Genomic DNA, 25,380 nt, shown 5'->3' on the forward strand with positions numbered 1-25,380 from the left:
CACTTTTATCTGTAAAAGGCGCTGATGTGAGTTTTTTTTCGCGATTTCTATAAAACATATGGTACAGGCAGATTGCTTTTTAATTTTATGTTTAGTCTACAGAAGCCAGATTATTGCTCCCTGGACTGAGGGGGCTGAGGGGTAAATGAGAGAATCAGCACAAACTGTTTGCTTTCAAATAAATTTGCGAGGTGATGGAGAGAGGTCGTGTCATGTGAAGATTGTGTTTAAATGAACTGATTTTTTTTTTGTCCTCGTCTCTGTAACATTCTTCGGTGTGCGTAGTTGTTAATTGTAAATGAAACATCTGTTTAGCAGCGGTGTCACAGTCAAGGAATTTTAACAATCACAGCAGCTCTCAGACAAATAAGCAACCGCACAATATGAAAAAAGCCCAGAACCGATTTTCTAGTAGCACATTTACAAAGACTTTGTCAGCCAAACAAACACTGGAACGAGCTCTCGTTTATTTCTTCACGCGATTCATCTTCAGACAAAATAATTACAACCAACCTCAAAACAAAAGAAAAACTGTGGAAGTTTGGAGCGGGCGGCTCCGTGTGGTAACAAGCTCTTATGCAAATGCGGGGGGGGAAGTGATGCGGAGGTGATAGGAGGCTGTCTGACAACAAGTGAGATGCCTCTTGTCTGTGGAGGCCTTTGCAACGTGCCACTGTTGGAAGCGGCTCTAAAATATGGAGTGCTAATTTAGGGCCTGACACATTTGGGTGTGTTGGTGTACTTTATCTGTTGCTACTTGCCTGTATGTGTTTTAGGCCCATCCCTTTGGGGGATTAATCAGTATTTTCACACTTGCTATATATGACGGGCTGAAGTCTACAGTACAAAATGAAAATGAACCCTGTTACATGCAGACTAGTCAGGAGGCATTTATACGAAAGCAAAAGGTCACCAGGACGAGGCACGGGTTCTAAAGCTGCACCAACACGTCATAACAAGATAAAGCAACAGTTTGGGAGACGGACATTGAGCCAAAGAGCTGCTGTGAGACCTTCACAATTCCTGGTGGTCCAATATCTCACACTGTCAAAACGGAGTCCAGATTCAAGGAATACCATGAAAAAAATGTTTTTTAAACACCTGCAAAGAGCAACAAACAAGTCAATGTGCAGCCGTCAGAAACACAAGACTATAAGAGCGCTGATGAGGCTCAAATCTGAGGGCGCACTCGTAGATTCTTTTTTCTTCTCAGCGATACTGAGTTGCTGCAAAGAAGAATGCTCAAACGCTAAGCAATGACTTCTATGCAGCCTACTGAAACAGAGAGGGCACCCACACAGCCCCACAACCCCGCCTCCCGGCTCTTTCTTCCTACCCTTCCACCGCCCTCATCCAGAGCTCACATCTCTAATGCATGAACCCATTGCCAGGCATTGTGGGGGAATCCAGCATCAACCAACAAAGTGTTCAATAAAATATGGAGGCATGGCGTTCAAAGCCATGCTAAACGCACCTGACATGGGGGGGGGGGCGCACAGCTATTGTCAGGTGGAGGAGGAGGAGAACAGAAGCACGTGAGGGGGAGAGCGTAGTCTGAGACGAACTGTTGGGAGGAATATTGTAACTTTCAGACCGCTTCCCTCTGTGGTGCAGAAGCAGCGACAGTGGACTGGTGGCTTTGAGTGGAAGCCGTCCATTTCATCGGACAGCACATGGTTTGGCTTAAGGCTACAGACGAATTCCGTCCTGATTAGTTTCACCATCAATAAGGTGAACGATGCTTTTGACTGTGGTTTAGTTTCCTTTACTGACATTGGATACCTGAATTCAAATAAAGGTCTAATTTCAAGATGTACAGTTTAAACTCTGCGTAACCGCAGTTGGGTGATTTAGCGTGGGGTTTTTGGCCTCTTTGCCAAGAATAAGAAAGGAGGAATAATGTCTCCACAGTAACTGTGTAGCCTTAGGTAGCAGCTCATTGTCTTAGCTTAGCATAGAAGCTGGAAACGGGGAAAAGCAGGTGTTCTGGCTCTGGATGGTTTTGTTCTAATTAAACAAATGATATCATCATTTATAAAATCAATTAATTTTGTTTCCTCTAGAACAGATTTCATATTTTCTATTGTTTATGCTAAACTCAGCTGTTTTAAACAGTTTTGAGGTGTTAATATATACAGGTGCTCCGAGCAGCGTTTTAATGCCACTAGTTTGTATGGAAGCGTGCATCTGTCTGTGTGTGCAGGCTTCTGAGGTGGAGAGGGAACAACGGAGGCGGCGGGAGCTGGGGAGATGGAGCACAGTGGACTGTGTGGCCAATGATGTCTGCAGATCATCATGTATCATAATTACCCCGCAGCCGAAATTAGAGTAGGGATGTTGAAATTTCCATCATGTCTGTTTTCTTTGGGCCGCGCGCACCTAATCACCTCCAACGGAATGCGGCTGTCAATCATCGCGTGACTCCTGTCCTCGATCCATAATTCCCAGGTCCCTCGAGTGGCGCTGCCTGCTGGACTGAGAGCCCGCACGCGCACAAGCGCACGCACGCACACGAGCGCACGCGCGCACGCACACAAGCGCACGCGCGCACTTGACACAAGACAAGCACGGTTTCTGCACAGGTCACACACATGCACGTGGCGTACACACACTCGGCGAGATTAGGTAAGAACAAGAGGTCTGAAAGCAAGCGGCCAAATGAAATAAATAAATAAATAAATAAAATAATAAATAGAGAAATAAATAAAATACAAGCTGGTGTTCTCATCAATTTTAGATGACAGGCTGTTATTGATTTGGCTGTGTTTGAAACTAAACAAGTTATATCCATGGCCCAGAGCACTGAACATGAACTCTGTAATAATTATTTATGATATATTTGGAGAAGGGCCCAGTGATGTTTTGGCATAATAAGCTGGAGCAGACAGCAGATCGTAATCACCTGGGCTACAGAACACCAAGGCCAGACAGAAAAGCTCGCTCTATGAGAAATACTGACTTCTATTTTTCTTAGGAGCTGAAAGGAATAATCAAAACCGTCTTCCCCTGTGAGGAGCTCTGGGCCTGGGTCAAACTACATTCACTGCACTTATAAATGATGGGGAGTAATCGCTTAGTGGCTTGACAGGATCCTGATTCCTGTTTTCTCCATTCTCAAAGAAAAATAAATAAATAAATAGAAGTAGCTGCACACACAAAATCTAAATCTGGTTTGCAAAACGGGCAGACGTGCTCCGTGTGTACGTGTTTATGTGCCGATAAGCCTGAGGAAGATGAGCCGGGGACCTGTGGGTGACAGGTGAGGCACTTCACATTTAACAAGCTTAAAATCCAGTGTGTCCGTACATACACGCAGGCGTAAGTAGCTGGGAGATCGATGGCCTCTAAAGGGAGGAGCAGCGTCCCTCTCTCTCTCTCGCTGCCTCGTGTCGAGCTTAGACGCTGCTAATCCATTGTTAATATGGCGGAGGGAGGGCGAGCGAAGACACAGCATCCCCACATTTCCAATTTGGAGGAAATAAAAAATTGATCAGTAATGTAAGACTAATCAGGAGCCGCTGTTTACATAGAGGTGATCTCTGACTCGGTGTGTGATGGTGTTTCCTCGCGGGGGCGGATGTTTGTGTACACGTGTGCGTGTGTGGATTAACGGGTAGTTTGGCTCTCCCGACCGTGTTCTCCCAGACAGAGTCACGAGTGGAACCTGACTGCAGACACATGTTTACACTTTTCACGTTTTCATCTACTGTAAGTTAGCGCTAAAGAAGTAGCTTTGGATGTTTCCACTGAAACTGAATGAAGGTTGAAATGGCAAAAATACTCTCCACAGCAGAAGGCCATTCTAATTGTTGCCTTAAAAGCAACAGACACTGCATCCGCTGAGCTGTGTGTGTTTAAAAAGCCTATTTCCAGGCCTGTGCTTCCCCGTAATGATGATTTTGGCTTTAATAATGCCAACGGTATCAAGTTTCCTGTCCTCTGTTCGCCTGTGAACTGACTCACCTACAGTACACACACACACCAACTCACGGGAGACCTGAGTGCAGATCCTGCAGAGGTCAGTATAACAACGCCAAAGATCAAAGACTTTGACTTCACAAGTGCTTGTGTGTGTGTGTGTGTGTGTGTGTGTGTGTGTGTGTGTGTGTGTGTGTGTGTGTGTGTGTGTGTGTGTGTGTGTGTGTGTGTGTGTGTGTGTCTGTGTGTGTATGCGTGTGTGTGATAGTGGACAAGACTTCCATGTTGCTACCACAGTAAGATCACAGACAGGCCACCAGTCAGCGAGCAGCAGCAATTAACTTGGCACAATAAATCTTACTTTTCTTCTTCTTTTACATTTTTCCCCTCACATTGTTGTGTTGTTACATCCACCTACAATCACTTCTATAGGGGCGGAAGCTGAAAATTATCAACCTCTTCTGAAAGCTGTGGTGAAATTTCCTTTGTTAATTAATTCCATGCCTGCCATTCTCGTAAACTCCAGATTTCTGTGTGTCGCACATATGAGAGGAAAAAAAAAGATAAAGGAAAAAGGTTGTGTTTCTAATAGGAGAGTAGAGGAAGATGAGGAGGAGGAGGAGGCGTGTGGGTGAAAATCTAAGAGTATTATTTCCCTCCGCCTCTCCTCCGGTTTTAATTGCAAGGTGCAAAAGTGAAATGGCTGTGCTACATGATAGTGTTAGAGGAAACAGGGGTGTCAATGAGTGGAGGAGGTGGTGGAAGGGGTGAAGGGGTGAAGAGGGGATGATGGGCAGACAGCGGAGGGGCTGAGTGGTGGTGAAAGGCGGTGCAGGTGTGGAGGTGACAGACGGCAGAGCAGGTCCCAAAGGTGCTCGCCGAGGAGCGGCAGATAAAGATTCTCCAGGGAAATTCCTCTTATTAGTCCCGAGCCGCAGTTCAGTAATTCATTAGTGTTTGTCAAGAGTTAAAAGATCCAGTAAATAAATAAAGAAATCACAAAAAGTGTCAGTCTGCAGCATTTATTTGAATATGTCACCTGGATTAAAAAAAAAACTCATCTGAGTTGAAGCTGTTGTCATTGACTGTATTCAGCACTTCCACTGGAGGCCATTATGAACACCCAAACTGTGTGTGGTACCTATCACCCCCCGATAAAGCCAATCTTTAATCATTAAACGAGGTGAGTCTGTCGCAATGGAGTATTTTAACCCCGATGGCGGCAATATCATTCCACACCAAAGGCCGGAGCAAGATAAATGTGCTATCTGTCAGCGCACTGTACTGTTTACCGCTGTTTAACGAGCGCAATAAAGGGCTGAAGCCAGAGAGAGACGCCTACAAAGGAAGAGCTATGATGTTGACACCAGAGGTAGAGCGGGAGTGAGAAAACACCCGCTCTAACTGGCCAACATATTAATCTAGCCTCCGACGCGGCCTACAGTTATCTCCGCCCAAACAAAAGGAGCCCTTCCTCAAACAGCGCGGGAAGTTTGGGACGTTTTTATTACACCGTTAGCGGCGGCATCAATTCTGCGCGACAAAAGGGGGCCCCCGCCCGCGCGTCACCCCCGGAGACAAAGCCCAACCAAGACAAATGAATTCCTCGACGCGCGATTGTTCCAGAGCGCCGATCCATCCTTTGGCGCGTCTTCTTGACGCGACGGCGCGGGTACAACAAACGTGCCCTTTAAGGCGACAGAGGCACCGGGCGAGACAGGCGTGTGGTCGGGGGGGGGGGGGGGTCTACATGCGCAGTTATATTTTTGGCATTGCAATCAATAATCACAGACACCTCCCTGCTCCTTGGTTCTCCACGCCTGCCCGGGAGTTAATGAATAATAGAAACAGCATGGAAATCATTTTCAGGGCCGTCATTTCTAAAACCTGTGAGAACCATTAATCGGGAACGAGATGCCGGTAGCTGTTGGCCTTTGTCACCCTCTCCCACTTCCTGTAACTCTCGGGCCGTCTGCGTGCCTTTTACTCCACTGTCAGATGGAAATGGAAGCTGTTTCTCTCTGTAATTGGTCCTCTGTGTCTGCATCATCTTTACCGACGAGGACGAGACAGAAAGCAAAGACGAGCGAGAGCACGAGAGAGGCCTACTTGCCCTCTGCTTTATACACCTTAACAGTCTATTATACCTGACTCCTCCTCATCTCACTCATTATCCGTGTGGGTCAAAGGTCAGAGCCAAGCATCCCGAGTGGTCATTTAACTCTTCTTAACACAACAAAGAATGCAGATGACATCGCTGTTGCATAAAAAGGTTACACACGGCACAACCTAGTCTCTCACGGCTCTCCACTCATTGAATATTTAAAAAAAAAAAAAAGAAAGGGAGGGAGAGAGATATGAGCACTTCAGTCCTGGCTCTCACCTCCATCAGCTGGAGTGACTGGTGCTTCGCCTCGTAGGGTGTTCAGGGAGAATAACAGTTCAGCCTTGTGGTGACCTTGGATACGTCCTGGGCCAGTGCTGTTTTAATACAAGCTCAGCTCTCACTTTCCCGATGCCTTTGTATTATTAATACTATAAGAAACGAGACTATGGATAGTAGCAGCATGGGCCGGCCATGGGAGGGGACGATGGCCAAGAAGACGTTGACGAAAGCTGAATAACCCGCCCTGTGCTCAGGGCCCACACACCAACATTAGGAGTTTTATCACTGGTCTGGGATCTTCAGACTTGTGCCAACATCATGTGTAACGAGGCCGGAGCCGCCTGTAAATAAAAAACAGACGTTCCTAAAAAAACGCTGCACTCCCCAAATCCACAAAATAGAATTATTACGCTGCAAGTAGCCGGGGTCGCACTCAGTCACGCGCTGCTTTTAGTCCTGCCCACGTCTGTGATGGCACGTTGATCAACCGCGTGTCCTCGGGCGCAGCTCTGCTAGCCAAGCAGAAGCAACGGGGGATGTAAAACACTTTAAAACCCCACTCCAGGGCAAATCGGGCCGAGGACGAGTGTGTTTCAGAGGCTGTGTTTGCTCAGCGGCGTGTGCACTCGGCGGGTGTTTGGGCCAGAGGGAGGCAGCGAGGCCGACCCGGGGAGCGAGCGCTGGAAAGTGGGACAACCCGCGTCAACTTCACCCAGAGCAGGAAGTCAGCGGAAAGTCGGGGTCTGCAGAGCGGACAACAAATGAATCTTCCACACATGTGGCATTTATCAAAAACTGATTCCAACACGCATAACAAACCCAAAAGGAACACAAAGAGGGGATATTGTGAGCCTTAGCGCGAGTACAGAAACACACCAGCGCTACAGTGAGACAAAGCGGCAACACTGCAGACTACGACTTTTCCCTTCATTTGAATCGGCGCTGAACTCGAATAAAGCTATTTATAGCGTCGGCTTTGGAGCTGCTCTGAGAATTATGTAAATTCAAATAACATATTCTTTATATTAGGCTGAAAATAATGAAGGCCCTATAATGTGTTCCTCATAACAATGAGCGAGTTTGAGGGAATTTTCTCCAGACCCTGATCTTGCAGAACAATGCCTTGTTCATGGACAATTAAAACAAAGAGCTATGGGGTTCTGCTGGGACGCAGCGCTGAGCATAAATGTCCTTTATGGCGCGTGCAAATTGTCCATTTTTTACGACGGTTGAGCAAGCTCGACCTTAAGGAAGAAAAATCATACCAACGCCCCCATTCATCTCTCTTATTCCTCTGGTTTCACGTGTAGTGTCTTTCTCGCTCGGGTTGTGCTTCCTCGTCTTTCCGCCTGTAACCTTCTCTCCCGCCACCTACCGCTTTCATCTTACGCCCGCTTCCCAACCGCGCTTTGCACTCCTCTCTGTCTTTACAGATTAGCGAGGAGCCACCATTCGTAGCGCATTCGTTTTAGACGCCACTGAGCGAATCAACGGAAAAATCTATAAAACCTGCGCAGTCCCAGTTGCTTTTTAGGAATCAAATCGATCCAGTATTTTCCTATGAATAAGTAGAGTGTCCAAAAGTGCACCCCCTCATAAATGAGCACATCATTCCTGTCAAAAAGCTAAAATGCTCCTCAATAAAGAACTAACATAACTTCTCGCATAATATTATAGCAATGCACAGTTTGAGCCTCTAACCAGGTTGTTGCACCTGTCAAGCATCAATAAAAAGTCAACTTCTGACTGTGTTTAAAGATGTGTGTATGGGAGAGAGAGAGAATTATAATAATAATTATAATAATAATTATAATAATAATTATAATAACCAATAATTATACTTTCAACTTTTTTCAGTACGTTTTTACAAATTAATCGAATCACTCACTACTTCTATTAAACGTTTACTCTGCCAGTTTAGCACCTCATTTTGTCTTTCCCATAGAAGTCTAAGAGACATTCATAAGATGTGGCTAATGTGGTCCAGTCGGTGTCTCGGTCATTCGATAAGAAGGCATAATGGACTTTATTTGTTTAGACCTTAAAGGAAACAGTGTTTTTGTGTGCTTAGAATAATCAGCCTCCTTACCGTTACAAAAACCTAGCATCAAGTTTATTATAGCTATAATTTAAACTGTAATTATGATTACAGTTTACATATTCATTTCAGGTATACAAGAGGCGCTAATTAAACTGTTTACTAATTAAGATAAGACAAATATTTTGAATGCAGGACGTGGGCACTTTAATGAGTGTTTACTCTCTCGCCTCTACACTACTGTATGTTTGTGCGTCTATGCTCCAGCCTGTGTGCATACAGTAGGAAGGGGAAGTAAAGGTTAATACAGACGTGTAGGCTAAGATGACAGGGCCAGGGGCCTCGCACACGTCTGAGAGACAGCCTTATCTCCTCTCTCCTGTCCTCTTCCCCCTACATTTGAAATATCTGCATACTCTTCCCCACGTGACCTTCGAAAGGCCCTCGCAGTCATCCATCCCCCTCCAACGTCGCTTAATTAACAACATCGCAGTTTGTGCTTCCTGCTAAATAACTAGATACCGTAATCAAACAGCGGGATCTGACAGGCAGCGTTACAAGCGGCTAAGCAAAGAAAATGCAAAACTACTGTATGTGCTCAGTTAGAACTAGCATAGTGAGAAAAATAATAATGCTCTGCCTGGACAGTTTACAGTAGGTTGTATATGTGTGATGAGGCGGGAACGCACAAGAAACGGGAACACAATTAGTGTCAAATCTGTTGTTCTGTCTACGGTAGAGAGAACCTGAGGAGAAGGAAGAGACTAACTGACCAACAGCCAAAGAAATAAAAAAGCAAAGGCCGAGTGTGACCTTTCCACGTGACCCCTCCCTAGTCATCTTCAAATTGTTCCTATTGACAATCAACACCCTCAAAAGGTTACCAGAGGCATTCACAATCATTCCTTCCCAAGCTTCAGCTCAACACCTTTTCCTGCCCCCCCCTGCTTTTATATCACTCACGAGGAAGAAGAAAAAGGAAAAGGAGTGGCGAAAAATATAATACGGCAATTTAGCTAAGTAATTACAGCATTTTACTCTCAACTACCAACCACCTACCCGCGGCTCCGTTGGCAAAGAAAGCTAATAATTCAATTTCTCTGTGACAGTAATTGTCAGTGGGTATACCTAAAGGTCATATCAGTCACCCAGGAGAAAGGGAAGGGAGAGCCCAATGACACAATCACACAAGAGCAATTTAACATCGGAGCTAATGGGAAGAGTGGAGCCGTGATAGACAGAGAGAATAGCAGAGAGGTGGAGAGCAGAGGAGCTTGATCTTATGACAGAGCACTCGCGTGACGCTTTGATGGTCAGAACGAGTCTGACAAACTTTAGTTTTTTGTTATTTCTTTTTAGATCTGTTTTAGATCTGTAAAAATATATACAAACATTTGAGTAAGACCTTAAAGGCTGACTAAAGCATCCTAAATACTGGAAATGCATATACAATTTATTTCATGTGTAAATGTAGATAAATCAATAATAGATACACTAAAAGGTATGGAGGCGGGACTGTGGGAGAGGTAACGACCTCACCACCTAGCCTTTGAAGTAATTGACTAATACAGTAGCGGGTATTAAAGTCATTGAGTGCCAAAAGGGAGCAGGCAGCCGTTTGACCCTGAGCCACTTCGGGCTAATCTAGCATTCAATCCAGCGTGTAATGACTGCTGGAGCTGTCAATCCTCTGGGCTCTCGTTCTGTCTCACACGCATTGACAGACGCACAAGAAGCCGGTGCAGAGTCCCACTGCAAAACACACAGACACTCATGCACGCACGCACGCACGCACGCACGCACGCACGCACGCACGCACGCACGCACGCACGCACGCACGCACGCACGCACGCACACACACACACACACACACACACACACACACACACACACACACACACACACACACACACACACACACACACACACGTAGTATAAGCAAATCTGCCATTGTCTCAGCGCCTTAAACAACGTAAGGAAAGTCCGGAGAGTCCCAGGGTGCATCAACAATAAAACAGGCAGCGTTTTAAACAAGCACGAAGTTTGTAGACTCGCTGTGCAGCACTTTGTGTGATGTCTTGTGTGATGACTAGAGCAGATCCACTCTGTGAACCGTCCACGACAGTCAGTGATTCTGTCTCTTATAACACTCACGTTCTTTGTTGTTGCTGGGTGGTATCAGCGGTATCAATGATATTGTTGTTTAATAAACACTATTAAATATTTATATTTGTCTTAATATTGATTTCAATTAGGTGTAATAGGTCTAAATGGAACAATGTCTTTTCCGATGAATTTTGAAAATGTAAGTTAACAGCTTTGAAAAACAATGTGTAATGTTTATTATTATTGTTTATTTATTATATAAATAGTGTTCATAAATTCATTTTTTCTTCACATCAAAATTTTCCATTTTTTCACATTTGAGTTTACTACAATAGAGTCTTAGTTGTGTTTTGTAACTTCTAGCTAACACTTCACAGAGTCTGCGAACACACAACACAAGTAAATATCTCAGCCTCAGTCTAGTGCACATCAGTGAAGCAGCAAGCAATGAGACACTTATTGAACACTCGCGCCACACTTCGGTCCCTATAAGGACGCCGTCAACCATCCACTGACTCGCTGCAGTGTCTGCAGCCCTATCACCACACAAACGGCACCTGTCACACTGCCTGAGCAGCAGCTAAAGAAAAGGGAGCGAGAGAAACACAGGCACTTCACAACACTGTCATTGCCATTCATAATACGCATTGGCGTATAAAGAGGGCCATTAGGGGCCCCAACCTGGGAGCCATTAAATCATTTTAAATCGTTGTAACATCCCATTAGTGTCAGTGGTGGGACCACGTAATAGACTGTATTAGAGGAATAACCACAAGATGCTCCATTTGGACCGAGTCGCACAGGTCTTCCCCCTCCTCCCCTGTCCCGTCCCCAGCTCCTCACCTCCGTCCTGAGCGAGCGAAGGGTCAGTGGCGACTGAAAGTCCCGGCCCAGACACAGGGGACCCGAGTGGGGCATTTCTCCCCTCGTGGCTACTGCTGCTTTGAATCACAAGGACAAGGAGGCTGCTGAATAAGGAAAGGCAGCAATACCGCCTCAATGAATTAAGCATGATGCAGGTAGTCTGTAATAGGCCCATTATGCTGCCTTTAGCTGTGTCAAGAGGAAACAGGAGAATTAAACCTTGGGTTGCGCTTTGTCTCTTTCAGTTGCAGTGTGCGTGTGCGTGTGTGTGTGTGTGTGTGTGTGTGTGTGTGTGTGTGTGTGTGTGTGTGTGTCTGTGTCTGTGTTTGAATGAAAGAAAATAATAGTTTTTTGTTCCAGACAAAGGTTTAAATATGACAAATATATACAACTCGCCAGCTGATACTCATGACTAAATGTGAGTTGCTTCAGTGAATATACCTATAACTTTTAATAATCTCTCTCATCAAGAGAGGTCCTTCTAAGGATGCTAATGACTTCATTAGAATCAATAATCAAACTGGCTTATGTTCCACAGCTGTTCAGTGTTATAAATCACACAGGTGATGCAGGGCCCGGTAACAATACGAGCCAAACCTGAAAATATGTCAAGCTATTGTAAGCTTTTAGAAAAACTCTGTGTGAAATATGCATCTCTTCACTTCTTTCTCTATTTTTCCCTGCCGGATGATAAATAGCTCGTTCAGCAGACCCTTGGTGTGCCCTCACAGTTCTTAAAGGAACAAAGCCATGATGAATGGATCAATGCCAGCGGTCCAGGAAAACAGCTCTTCCGGCCGATAAAAAAGATTTGCCAATGACAACTGGGGGACAACGGTGACCCAGAGAGTGGGTCTTTGGGGTACAGCCCCCCCCAAAGGGGCCCTGGTGATAGAGCCCGGATCACCATTAGGGGGAAGATTAAGTGGCCCCGGTTTCCTCTCTCACTTAATTATACATGCAAGTCCGCTCCGTGCAGCCCACTGCAGCACCTCAGAAAAAGGCAGAGTGCTCCTTTGTCTCCGCCACCGGCCGCCACTTTGATTGCTTATTGGCTGTCTCGCCTGACAACTGCCGGGCACGGAAACAAGTCCCATTGGCCAAGGTGTCAAGAAAGCAGAGAGGCAAAGGATAAAGGATAAAAAAAGGAGAGTGTAAAGAGAGGAGAAAGTGAGAGTTGGATAAGAGACAGACAGCAGCGGAAGATGTGTGTATTTAGATTTCATTACACTGGGAGCTTGAAGACGACGGGGGGAGGGGAAAAAATGTCCTTGTCACAATGGGAGTCTCGGGAGGTGCGCGGAGGCGTGCGGGTGCCATCCACCGCCACTCAGCTGACAAATATGGAACCCCTCAAAATAGAGCAGTTCATGCTTGAAAACAATGGCTTATGAATAAACAACAGGACCAAAGAATGCCGCTAATAAACACAATCATGCCACTTGGGGGCTGAAGAGGACAGGAGGGGAATGAGACGAGCTGGAAGCCGCCTCAGTTATATGCTAACAACATGCAGGCAATACATAATGATCATGGAGTTGGCCCCGGTGCTGACCCAGTGGAACTGGACTCATTTCCAAAGCCTTCCCCCAACGGTTACCGCTCCAGAACATGGCCAGCACTAAACACTGGGGCCTAATATCTTTGCCAGACTGTTGCAAAGACTTTAAAAGTGAATGTTCAGAGGCAAAGCAAGTACACTAATATCAAAGCTCCTGAGTGAATCTCAGTAATGATGATTTCCATCCATACGTAGCCCCCTGTGGTGTATATTCCCAATCCATACCACATGCACTCTGTGTTCCAACATGTTGACAAAAAATAAGAGAAGAAACATTTCTTTACATATTTATACACGATGGAAAAATAGAGCAGTGAACACTTTCAGATCGGGTTACGCGAAGGACAGTGTCAATAATTAATCTGGCAGGAAACTCTGCATTAGTACTCATCGTGTTTTAAGGAACATAATTGCAGATTCTGTTAATATGCAACAGGAAGGCAGTGTCGCTTCCAACCGATGAGTTTTCCAGGGTGGAGAGAGAGAGGAATTAGTGTTTATGTCCTGAGGCGACCGCGGCTTTAATACAGACTGCTGCTGCAAAATTTGGGGCCATTTAAAATGAATTATCTGGTGTTAGAGGGTAAATAGCTAATCAATAATGGTCCAATGAAGAACCAATGGTCTAATCCAGCTAATCACATACAAGTCAGCCAGGAGAAGACATGGGGATTTCAACAGACACGTACTAGAACCTAAATATTTGGGAACTAGAGCCTTTTAGGATTGCGAGTTTTGTTAATTATGAGACTAAGAGTAGTGATTACCAGGAGTGAGCTGTCAATCATTCTACCTACAGAACTGTACCTTTAAGGTTTTTCTGCAAATGGTATGTATCATGAAGTCGACCAGGAATCAGTGCTGACACGTTATCAAAATCAAACCGCTTCCACCTAAAATCAATAATCAAACCACACTGTTTACTATTCAAGCAGACACAGCGGAGGCTCTGAGAGGAATAGAGGGAATGTTTGATTCAGCCTAAAAGGAAAGTTTGCACAGAAAGTTAAAAGCTCCATTCACTTATTGGGATTTTTTGGCATCTGCATGGAAGTGCAGTAACCTCTCTAAATATTGAGCAGTTAACGAAGGCATGTCATTTCCAGAACGTAAAATTATACGCAATCCTGCATTAACATTTATGCCCAAAAGCCATCTATTATTAAATATAATTTGAGAATGATGAGCAGAAAGTGACATTAATGGCAGTAACAAGATTGATATACTTAGACTCCAACTTACTAACAGTGGCAGGGAAGCACGTGTGCGTGCACCAGCGCACACGCATGGACACATGTGTGCACACGCACAAATGCAGAGCAGCAGACAAGTTCTTGTTCTAACAGACAGTGATACTGACAGTGACAATGTATAAATTCAAACTGATGTGCAAAGAATAGCAAATAACAGCCTGGAAACAATGATTTATAGGAATGCTTACATAATTCATCAAATGATTATGCCTTTATAATGCATTACACCATCATCATTATATGGGAATCCAACACACGGTTCTCTGCTGCTGTATGTGCTGAACATGTATTATAATGGTGAATCAAGTAAGCAATGCTAACTCTGACATGCTGTGGGACTAATCAGTCTGAAGTCTATCATCAAATACAAATACGTGTTCCCATCTTAACCAGAGTCACAGAGGCACCAGTGAAATCAATAGGGACAAAAATCAATTAGAATGTGTTTGCATGTATGGATTGACACCTTGAATCATCAGTCCTATTGATCCTCCCCACTGTGATCTTCATAAAACCCATTTGTTCCATCTAAAGTTTGCTCTGGCAGCCAATACGTTGTTCTTTCCCCCACCTCCCTACGGTTTGCATAAACAATGGTACAAGGGTCATAAAGAATACATCACAGGACCTAATAAAGCATGCATTCAGCTCCTTACAATATGTATATTCTGTGGAGGAAAACAAACACACCTGACATAGGAGGGGAAATAAAAGAACCTTACTTTTCTTAGTGGGAGAGTTTAAATTTCTATAAACTGACCTGTGTCTAAAGCAGAGGCTTGATGAGTGAACTGAATGCAGTTAATTATAAATTATGCAGTCAGTGTGGGCCCACAAAAAAAGACACTGGCACGCTGCAGTCAGATGTAATTACCAAAGTCAGGCACACTTCACTGTGTGTGATCCATCCCTGACAGCTAGCGCTGACTGATGACCTTCCTGGGTTTCCCTTAGTTGGGCTGCTGAGCACATAGACGCGTACCATCACCCGCCCCTCCTCCAACTAGAGCCTAAGAGTCTCTATATTATGGTCAGACACCAGCGTGAGTGTTCAGGTACGAAGCTGTTGACGATGCGACTCAACATCTTGCCTATCACTCACAATCAAGGGACATCACTCCGGGTAGGACAAGGAAATATGACTCCCCATCAGTGGGTGTCAGGCGGGTTGGGCTCTGGAGCAAGGAGGAAGGGGAGGAGAGGGCTAATTTGACACAGCTCGCTTGGCTTGCCATAATTGCTCCGTCACTGTCAGTCCTTGAGAGGCCTTCTTGCCGTACAATTTGGACACAATTACCGGCCGTTTACCAGTGGCCGTTATGCCCGTCCCCCCCTCCCCTCTTTGGGCGGTGGCTAGGATGTGCCATGCCTCATCAAACGCGGATGCGGCCCATTAATGAACACTGTTAGCATTTCTCTTAAACTTCTCCTGCCTCTAATAAACATGCAGTGTTCCATGAAGGAGCATTGCCATCCTCGTGACATGATATTTATTGTGTGCGCCGGTGGGAGGGGGCGAGGACGCGAGGCCAGAGGTGAGGGGAGGGGGGTGGTTATAAGTGAAGAAAGATATATCAGTGCTGAGTAGAGCGAGGAGGGAGGGGAGGGGGGAACAAAGACAGATGAAGAGGAAGAGATACGGACTGAAACATCTCTTTCTGCCAGCGCGCTGTTAGTGGCCGCTAAAGCATATACATATGAATTCACCTCAGGGCTTTGTCATCATTCCCCGACTTGAATTTCCACAATAAACACATCACAAAGGGCCACAGTGTCAGCACTTTGTCAGAGCTTTGAAGAGATTGAAATCAACATTTGATATTCAAGGCTAATGCAAACATTTGCAAGTTCAACGAGTCTTCGCTCGACAGTACGAGTTTTCCAGCCGATACAGACTGCTCAAGCAGGCGAGTCACATACAGAAGGGCTTGATTTGAATATGTGGTTCTACACAGACATGACAAAACAGATGTTTCCTTAGACTCACATTTGTATCACACTCGGTAGGAGCGTGACGGCATTCCACTGCACCCCGACACCCGTTTTGCCGGAACTCCAGAACACAAGCTGTGAGAGAAACAGAAAGAGGAAGAAAAGGAGTGAAAAGCTGCGAGGAGCAGAAACAAAGAGTAGCCAGGACACCTGTAGGGACCTATCGGCACCTGAGTCCTCTACAGAGCAGCTCGATTCCTCCCTGGGATCTGTTTCCTGACATGGACCCATACAGCCCACCTAAACACAGACGGAAGCAGTGTTTTGATGCACATTAACAAAAGAAACAGAAGCCAAAATCAAGCATCTACACTCAGCAGTGTTGTATCTCCAGGGAAGGCAGACTACACAATCACACACACACATGCACACACACACACACACGCACGCACTCACGCGCACACACACACACACACACACGCGCGCACACACACATGCACGCACACACGCACACACACACACACACACACAAACACACACTCTCGTCACCTCTCAGACCTGTAGAAATTAATGATGCCCAGAGCAACCACAGTCAAAGACACAAAATGGCCACTCATTAATAGTCCGCTGTGACAGGGGCCATAATGAAACAGGCTGACGACAGGCAAATGAGAAAAAAAATACAGAGTTTACAGTAAATGGTCAACTGCTGAGCATCTACTGCAGCACATTTGATGTTAAAACCATTATTGTCTTTGTACTGTGTTTCTGAGGCCATTTGCATAGCTTTAAAATCAGCATGAAAACAGCACAGTGTGTGCCTAATGCAAAGGACAAAAAATAAAAAAAAACACAAAGGGATGCAAACGCAGACAGACTCGCGCTTTAACACATGCACGCTTGCACACATGGCGCAAATAACACTCACAACAAAGTAAGACTTTTCATGTCCCTGTGGAGATAGGAGCTGGCATTGTACTAAGTGTTTGGTCGCTCACCGAATAAACTCATTAATTTGCTTAATTATGAAACTCCCTATCAATTCCTCCTCCCTGGGAAATGTTCAGTGGAGCTATGCAACAGCATAACACATTTAGAGGCTGTGTTCTCACTATCACATTATAAACAAACAGAAAATACACCAGGGTCTGATTAAAGGCCTTTACACTACAGAGCGGGCGAGCGAGGAGACAGTGTTTGTTTCTCGGCTCGCAGATGAAATTGTTTCGGCTTGTTTTTGACAGCTACGGCCACAGATGTGCCGACTATTACAGAGCGGGGGAGAGCGAGCGAGCGGGCGCGAGAGAGAGGGGCTGGTTGTAATAATTAAAGCACACCACTAACCTGAATAAATTAATGCTTTGTGTGTGTTTGGATGTGTGCGCGCGGGCGCTAATGTGCAACTGCATATTCGAACGCGCTTTGTTCGTCCTGATTAATTTTTGTTTCTTGTACTGTTTGTATGTGTGTGTGTGTGTGTGTGTGTGTGTGTGTGTGTGTGTGTGTGTGTGTGTGTGTGTGTGTGTGTGTGTGTGATCAAACATCTGAGTTTGTGATAAAAGTGATGCATGCTGTATTGTGACGGGAGGCTGTTTGCTTCCTTCATGCTTCACAATTCTTATCTCCTGAATACAAATTAAAAGCTTTTAAGCCTTTTACGTTTCTTTTTTTTTCCCATTCTAATTACTAAGAAATACGAGCTGAGACCAGAGCAGAACTTTCTATTAGGCTCGCTGCCGCTCACATTCCAGTCTCAGGATGTTGATGCCAACTTTACAACAACAACAAAATCCGCTCACCATTCAAAACAGCAAAACTAGAGGCTCCACGTTAAGTTCTTGACAAAACTTTACCCAAAATCTGGGTCTGTAGCATTTTGCGAAATGCATCCTCCATGTTTTAAACATTTCTGAAACTGTTACAGCCATTACACTGAGATCCACACAAGACAAGCTCATCGCGTTAACCTACAGTGAAGGCCCAGGCAGTGCATTCAGTCCTGATGTTTACAATGACTGACAATGAAAACGGCAAAGACTATGGCACACACTCACATGTACAGTATGCATGCACCTTATAGATGCGCACGCAAAGTCTGCCCGCGCTCATGAATTTCACTAACTCTAACTGCAGCTATACAGGTAGTTATTGGTATGTATGAGATACCCACACTCACCTGCATGCAACACGCAGACGCTCTCTCCAAAAAGGAGAAGGGTGGGAGGCTCTTGTCAGACAGGGTAAATCCCATTATTTTGCCCTCATCCCAGAGAGTGAATTGAGAGTCAAGTAGGATGCATGTGGTAACCACAATGAAATTACAGCTGCTGTGAGGCCGAGGGCTGCTAATGCACCCCCATTGTGTCCTTGAGTGCATCTAAATAAGCAGGGGTAAAAGGCAGACTGTGCTAGGCTGCCAGGGTTACAGTGTGTGTGTGTGTGTGTGTGTTTGTGTGTGTGTGTGTGTGTGTGTGTGTGTGTGTGTGTGTGTGTGTGTGTGTGTGTGTGTGTGTGTGTGTGTGTGTGTGTGTGTGTGTGTGTGTACGTAAATGGAGGCCTGCCCCTGATAGAGGGCTGTATTTAGGCTTGATGACGGGTAACCTGTAGGGACCACCTGATGCGGCTTTGTTGCATCTGACTTTATGAGGATGAGTGTAAGTGCAGGTGTTTATGTGTGTGCCGGTCCAGTATATTTTCCCTGTCCCACTTAAAAAAAAGGAAATGATTCACTGTCACTGTCCACCTGTAACTCACAGCGTGACAGTGATAGCGAACGGAATGGGCTAAAAGCACTTTGTGATATTTTTATCTGTAATAAACCTGTGTCCTTTCTGCCGAGACAAAACTAGAACTAGGTTGCAGATCAGAGGCCTCTGCTCGGAGTCGAGTGGGACTTCGTCTGGATTGCAGACAGCCACACTCTCCCGCAGCACAGTAACCGGGACATCAGCCAGAGGTTGAAGTGAGGGAGAGGAAAGAGAAGGAAAAAAGGGAAACACTAAAACTGTCAGTAGTAGATGCAAAACAGAGATCCGTTTCTATTATGAATGAGACATATTTGAAAAGTGGAGATGGAGAATATATATATAACAGTGAGGAGGAGGACGACACTCACTTACCTCCCCCTCTGGACCTGGCAAAGCTTAACCCCCTCGCAACCCTGACCCCCCCTTCACACCCTTCCTTCATCTTAGCGCAAGCTTCGGTTTATCAACACAAGCCTTTGTACAGTCAACAGCGGCGTTTTTATTCATGTTACATTCATCCTTAGAGCTGTCCATCAGGTGTGGCGGGGGCGGCTGATCTAAAACAGAGCCTTAGCATCATGACAGGAGGATAGAGCCGTAACTCTGGAACGCTAACCTCCGTGGTTATTTGGCCCGCAGAGAGATCGTGAGAAGAGGGATGGAGGGAAGAGAGAGAGAGAGAGAGAGAGATACACAGCCTAATGACAACTACAAACACACATATATATCTTTGTTCCAGCGCACTTCAGTGGGATCTCTTTCGCGTCCATGGGACCAATCAAACTTGTGTTATTTAGACTTCAAACATTACCTCCAAAGAGAGACAGCGGACGAGATAGGTGTGTGTCTCCTGCTAATAGCTGCTAGCATGATTCGGTTAAGCTGCTTATTTCCGACATAAATAATGCATCCAGGCAGATGCGCTTGACTTTGGTTGAATATGAATCGCCCGCGTGATTGACACGGAGGTTTGTGGAGCGCCGGGGTGATTCCACAGCTTCACCTTTGGAAACAGGCCTGTCTCGCTTAATATCCCCTATGTTAACATAATTATGACAACCAGCACTGATTCACGCGGGTGTCTGTGTAACATCCATGACAAAATTAGGCTACTACTTCTTGGAGTTGTGGGGGAAGGGGGGGGTGCAGGGTGGGACGCAGGCGCGTGTTTAACAGCTAAGCCAAATCAAATCAGAAATAAGAGGACTATCTCCGCTTTAATTCTGGATACTTTCACAAGACACCCTACTTAGCCACCCACAAACCCTGCCCCCTTATACTGTAGCCCCCTACTTTACAGTCATTGATTCCAATCAATCAACGCTAATTAAGCAGGCACCTATACACATATATGTCATATGCTAATAGGGTAATGATATGGGCATTTAGTTAGTGCTTTAATCATATGTTACTTGCAGCTACCACATAATGACACTCTCTACCCAGCCATGGGGATATTTATGAGGGACCACTGTGAGCATGCGGATGCACACACACACTGGCTCAGCGTATTAAACCTTATTTACAAGCTAACAGCTATAACCATTACAGATACGGTGGCGGAGGAAGCGCATTAGCTTCAGTGGTCCAGCAGGGCGTAATGCAAAACAATAAACTGTGGCTTTAATTCAGTCGTACAGACCGGGGAACGCACACGTGGCTCGTCTGCGAACAGATCAACGAGACGTTCAGCCCCCCCCCCCGTTCTCGACCAGCACGCATCTAGGAAAGAATGTTTCTCATTTCATTTTTTATCCCCCCTCAGCGTTAAGGTGCTGTAGATAAATACAGCTCGTTCACTCGTCTCACCCGTGGTCCTCTCCATCAGTTGACAATGGCTCACAAGCAAGTACAGCTCGGTGTGAAGTAAATAAATGTTGGAATGCTTCAAACTAAATGTTTTAAGTTCATACAATAGGATGCAGTGTAAGTAAGTATTTATGCAGAAGTGTTATTCTACTCACTTTCCTCCTGCTTTTCTAAGATTTCCTTTTTGTTCAGGAGTGACGTCACACGTGGTATGCTCATTCCCCAGGTGAGCCAGCGGGACGCCTCGGGCCCGTCTACTTTTTCCATGACAATGCTGTGGAGAGGTTCAGGAGGGAAAGGAGCCGGAATTTGTTCCAGCAGGAAGCACTTCACTGGCTACGCTGAGTTGTTATGACTGACTGGGGCCACGTATGGAAGACAATTTGAAGTACAAGAGTTCAGATTTAGTTTAATTAAAATGAATAGTTCAATTCAAATATTCACTGTCGTGACATAGACTGCTCTAAATTATCTAGGAAGCCTATTCTCTTACTATAGCTCCTGAAAAACTGAGTGATGTGTTTCATTAGGACTGGTCAGACTCGTGTCCTAAAGGGGCCGCTCTCTTTAGAATGGAAACCAACTCTAGTTCAGTAGTTCTTTGAATAAAAAGTAAATGTGTCAGTCACATTTTGTTCGATGTTGTGGATTGTTAATAATTTTGCAGAAGTCTCTCTGGCTTTGCCACCAGTGAAAGTTTACACTAACCTTGACTCCAGAGGATGTTGTTCGTGGATTCTTCTGGCAGTGCTGTATAGAAAAGGAAACGGAGACTTGGTGAAGGAAAAGTAAACATAAGGTCATAACTCGACAAGCAACACCGTAATAAAAACAGCGACGAGGAAAAGTTTCTGACAAACACTGAAACTAATCATGAGCGCTGTCCTTGCAAGACCTCACTGTGGCTTCTGTTGCACATGACAACCTGCCTCGGTGCACACTTCTTGCTCCGACTCTGTTGTGTGATGTGCGGGAAGAATCTAAGGTAAACTCGGTCGTGTTTGTGAGCGAGTTCTCTCTGCTGCTCCCATGTGATAATTATTTGATCTTGTTTAGTTCATTATTCATCTTGAGGGAGCCGGTTGTGCCTTGTGGATAAATGCCATATGAAAGGCATTGTGTGCCGAGGATGCATCCCCACTTTTATCCTGGCTCCCAAAACAGATCAATTAGTAAAACTAAACAGTAAATTATTAATCACATTGCTTTGTGTCCCCGTTCCATCACCAGAAGAAAACAGTTCATTAGAGGGAGAGGGAAGCAGGAGGGGGGGGGGGTGCGTCAGTGTGATTGAGAGGGGCTTTAAGCTGAGCTGATGCTGTGTGAACATTTGAAGAAAAAAGAGGGAAGAATTATCAAGCGTGTCCATCATTCCAGGTAACTTCCAAACCACCCCCACCGCCCACCGGTCTCTCCTAAAATGACGTGCACTCATAAAATGGGGTCAAGCAGTGGAGGACTTCAATGTCACAGCCATCATATACGTTGCCCGTTGGGGTGCGTGTGATTAAAATAACACACAGGGATGTTTCATGTCATGGTGAGCAATCAGACTATATTTGCAAAAATATTCAGATCAGATGAATTTTAATAAGGTGTACACTCGAGGGGGATACCGCTGCCAGAGCACTGGGGATAGAAGGTGGAGGCAAAGCCGTCCCCTTATTTGCCAGAAGACAGCAAGGTACATAAACTTTCTCTCTCCTCTGGCTTTAGAGGAGAGAAATGAGATAGATCCAAATTGTGGGGTCCACTCAGCGTACAGATTTCTCTGCTGTTCTGAGTTGGGCAATTTGAATAAATTATTTGAGATAAAAAAAATCGCTCAGTGTGGTTCATTTTGTGAGAAATTATATTTTTGCAGGAAAGGTTAATTTTGAAGGGAACTTGAATGGCTGGGAACTGGGGGCTGCGGGGAGGGTGAATGGAGGAAGGTGAGAGAGAGAGAGAAACAGAGGCAGAAAAAAAGAGAAATAGAAAGGGGGGGGGGCACGAATGCTGCACTGCACAAGGAGCATTGGGCGTCGAGGAGGAGAAGGGGCGAGCGAGGGATGGAGGGAGGGAGCGAGGCAGTTATTAAAAGCGATTGCATTGCCTCCCGAATGTCTCAGGAGAGCAGAATCAGTGGAGATGTTAAACCTTGCTTGACACCCCAGTTGGATAATTGTGGGTGTGGGAGCTAATCAGCGGAAGATGTCTCCTCAATTTAAATCTTGTCAGTTAGTGAAGATTAGGCCCTCCTGTCCCGGCCACCATTAGCGTTGTTGCATGTCAATGCGCCGGTGAGGGTGTCCGCCTGGTCCAGCTGCAAGGGTAAAAAGGCAAGCATGATGGAAACCAGCAGATTTATTCCTGCTAAAGCCTGTATGGCATTTTCAAGAAAACCCATATTGGGGGGGGGGGTAGAATTTATGCAGCCTTTTTGAAAATGCATTTGTTACTAGTGACCTAACAGGGGGACCCTGTGGAATAAGAAATGTAGTACAGGGATGTGCTCCAGATTTTTCTGTATAAAAACATGGGCTTGGTTGTTAAATATGATGTCGTACACAAAGTAGGAAACGTGGAAGCAAATTAGCATGTTTGCTTAAAATTGCAAATGAACTCGTACCGCTGTAATGCACTGATGTCATTGCATGTGCCGTCCCTGCACACGTGCTGCATGCTCTGTTAAAATGCTGAAATATGGGATAAATTTAGGCCAAAGGAAATCACAGGACGCTGATGTTAAGGCTATTAAATGACTAATAATCTGTGACAGTGTGATCTCATTAATAAAAACGTGGGGGTATAATTTGAACCCCAGTTAAAAGGAACGGGGGTGGAGGCGGCTAATTCCAAAAAATTTTACAGCTCGGGTCTGTCTGGCTGTGGGCCACAGCGCCGCACTCCCCCCCCCAGCAAATACTTGTAACAGACTTCTCTTGCAGGACAATGGCTCCTTTCACAGCGGCAGGTCGTGTGGCCTCGGAGAGAATGCGAGGTCAGGGCGAATAAACAAGGCGGCCGCAGCGAGCTGAGCAGCTTCCACCGTCTCCTGGGCCGGCCCTGCTGCATACCGGGCCCTCTGCTCGCTCCACCTCGCCACCGGGCTCTGAGTGCTGACAGATGTGGCTGTGCCTGGCTAAGGAGGAAAGGGAGGGGGGAGAGAGAGGGGGTGAAATGAGCGACCCGTCCAGTTTCCTAATGTAGCCTCCAACAATTACAATACGAATTTTTAGATCCAGCGTGTGTAAATAATAAACGGTTATAATTACAGTAACAGCTGTCTTCCATTTACTCGCCAATGTGTCTTCATCAGGTTTGTCTGCATACAATATGCACCCTGTCCTATACAAGCTAAAGGCATCCAGATAATTCAATATTAGTTCCCACCCTTCACACCACTTCTGTTCGGCTGAAGTGGTTCACATTAGCAGCCTCGCAGCACGCGCTACTGGCGGCTGCCGCCGCTCGTAATGAGTTCAAGGCCCCGGCTCAGGCCCGAGGCGGCAGACGGTAAACAGTTGTTACCAGTTGTTTTTGGCGGCGCCCAGACAAAGCCGCTCTGCGTGAGCAACAACAGCAACAGCTGGGCCGAGCAGAGTGAGACATCGATCGGCGAGCGCGCGCTCCACACCCCTCCGAGCGCTCGTCTGGCAGTCAGCGGGAGCAGCAGCGCGTGCCAGAGCTGGGCACAGCGCTGCCAAAACAGCCCTTTAATCTGGTGTTTAGTCTCTAAAAAAATGCATGCCAGCAGGTTTATTACGACAATAAATGTAAAATTGTATTTGAATAAAATTAATTACATAACTGAAGATTTTAAATTATTCGTACCATGAGAATTATGTAAATTTTCGTCGCTTTTGTTTTTGATTCCAGTCTAGTCTAAATCAATGTTTAAAAAGCAAACAAAAAAAACATTATAAAAATTATTTAATCATGTTTCAAAACAACAAAGTTTTAATATATATATATATATATATGCTTGTATTAAATGAAGAGCCCAGTTAAAAGTATCAAAGAAGGGAGACAAGAGACTGGCGTTTAATCTAATCTATGTTCTAATAGTTGTGGGGACATTAATTATTGATAAGGCCGGCAATTGATTGGTTAATAAGATAATGTAATTGAGAAATGAAAATCATCAGAGTTGACTGTGTGTGTACGTGTGGACTCCAACCTGAGCCGCATAGGGGGAGGTGGCGGTGCGTTGGTGGGGGTGGGGGTCTTAGGGGATTGCCCCTACATAGGCTTCCATCATTACTGCCACACTATAAAAGCAGAGTGGTGATTAAAAGGACTTGATTGATTTGACTCTCTTTGGGATAAGCTGTCCTTGTTCCGTCACTGGGCTCCGCCTGCAAAAAGCACCAAAAAAAAAGTGATGGCGTATAAATGTATTCAACGTGTGTTGATGCAGAAAATCAAATCAAATAATTAAGCTAATGTGTGTATGTATTTGATCATACCTAAATCTTGGAAATGAAAGGACCAATTACAGAGTAAGAAATAACAGTGTTAGTAAATAAATAAAACTCTCTACTGTGTATAAACTGTGTTTGTATTTCTATGAGTGTGTGGACATGCAGGCCAGCTAGAAGTGATACAGTAAAACCTGTGCGTGTGTGTGAGACTGTGTATCCGTGCCGTCAAGAGGTGGCCCCACTCCCCCAGTTTTCACTCTCCTTTTGTCTGCACTCTGTACTGTACTCCAGCGCGCAGACACACACTCGCACAGAGCGCACACACGCAGAGCGCCAACCCACCCTGAGAGACGGAGACAG

General features: G+C 45.4%; 1 protein-coding gene across 1 annotated transcript in view; it reads right to left on the minus strand.

The window, feature by feature from the left end:
* LOC114862620 (aldo-keto reductase family 1 member B10-like) overlaps positions 1-23,863 on the minus strand; it is a 103,657-nt gene extending 79,794 nt beyond the window's left edge. Inside the window, exons 1-4 of the mRNA XM_055511731.1 lie at positions 23,226-23,863; positions 21,816-22,919; positions 21,323-21,364; positions 16,114-16,193 (exon numbers count right to left, since the gene is read on the minus strand). Coding sequence (XP_055367706.1) covers positions 16,114-16,193; positions 21,323-21,364; positions 21,816-22,049 — 356 coding nt within the window. The 5' untranslated portion in view covers positions 22,050-22,919; positions 23,226-23,863. The remainder of the gene's footprint in view (positions 1-16,113; positions 16,194-21,322; positions 21,365-21,815; positions 22,920-23,225) is intronic.
* Between the last annotated feature and the right edge of the window lie 1,517 nt (positions 23,864-25,380).

Source organism: Betta splendens, chromosome 9 (assembly GCF_900634795.4).
Source record: "Betta splendens chromosome 9, fBetSpl5.4, whole genome shotgun sequence".
Classification (NCBI taxonomy): domain Eukaryota; kingdom Metazoa; phylum Chordata; class Actinopteri; order Anabantiformes; family Osphronemidae; genus Betta; species Betta splendens.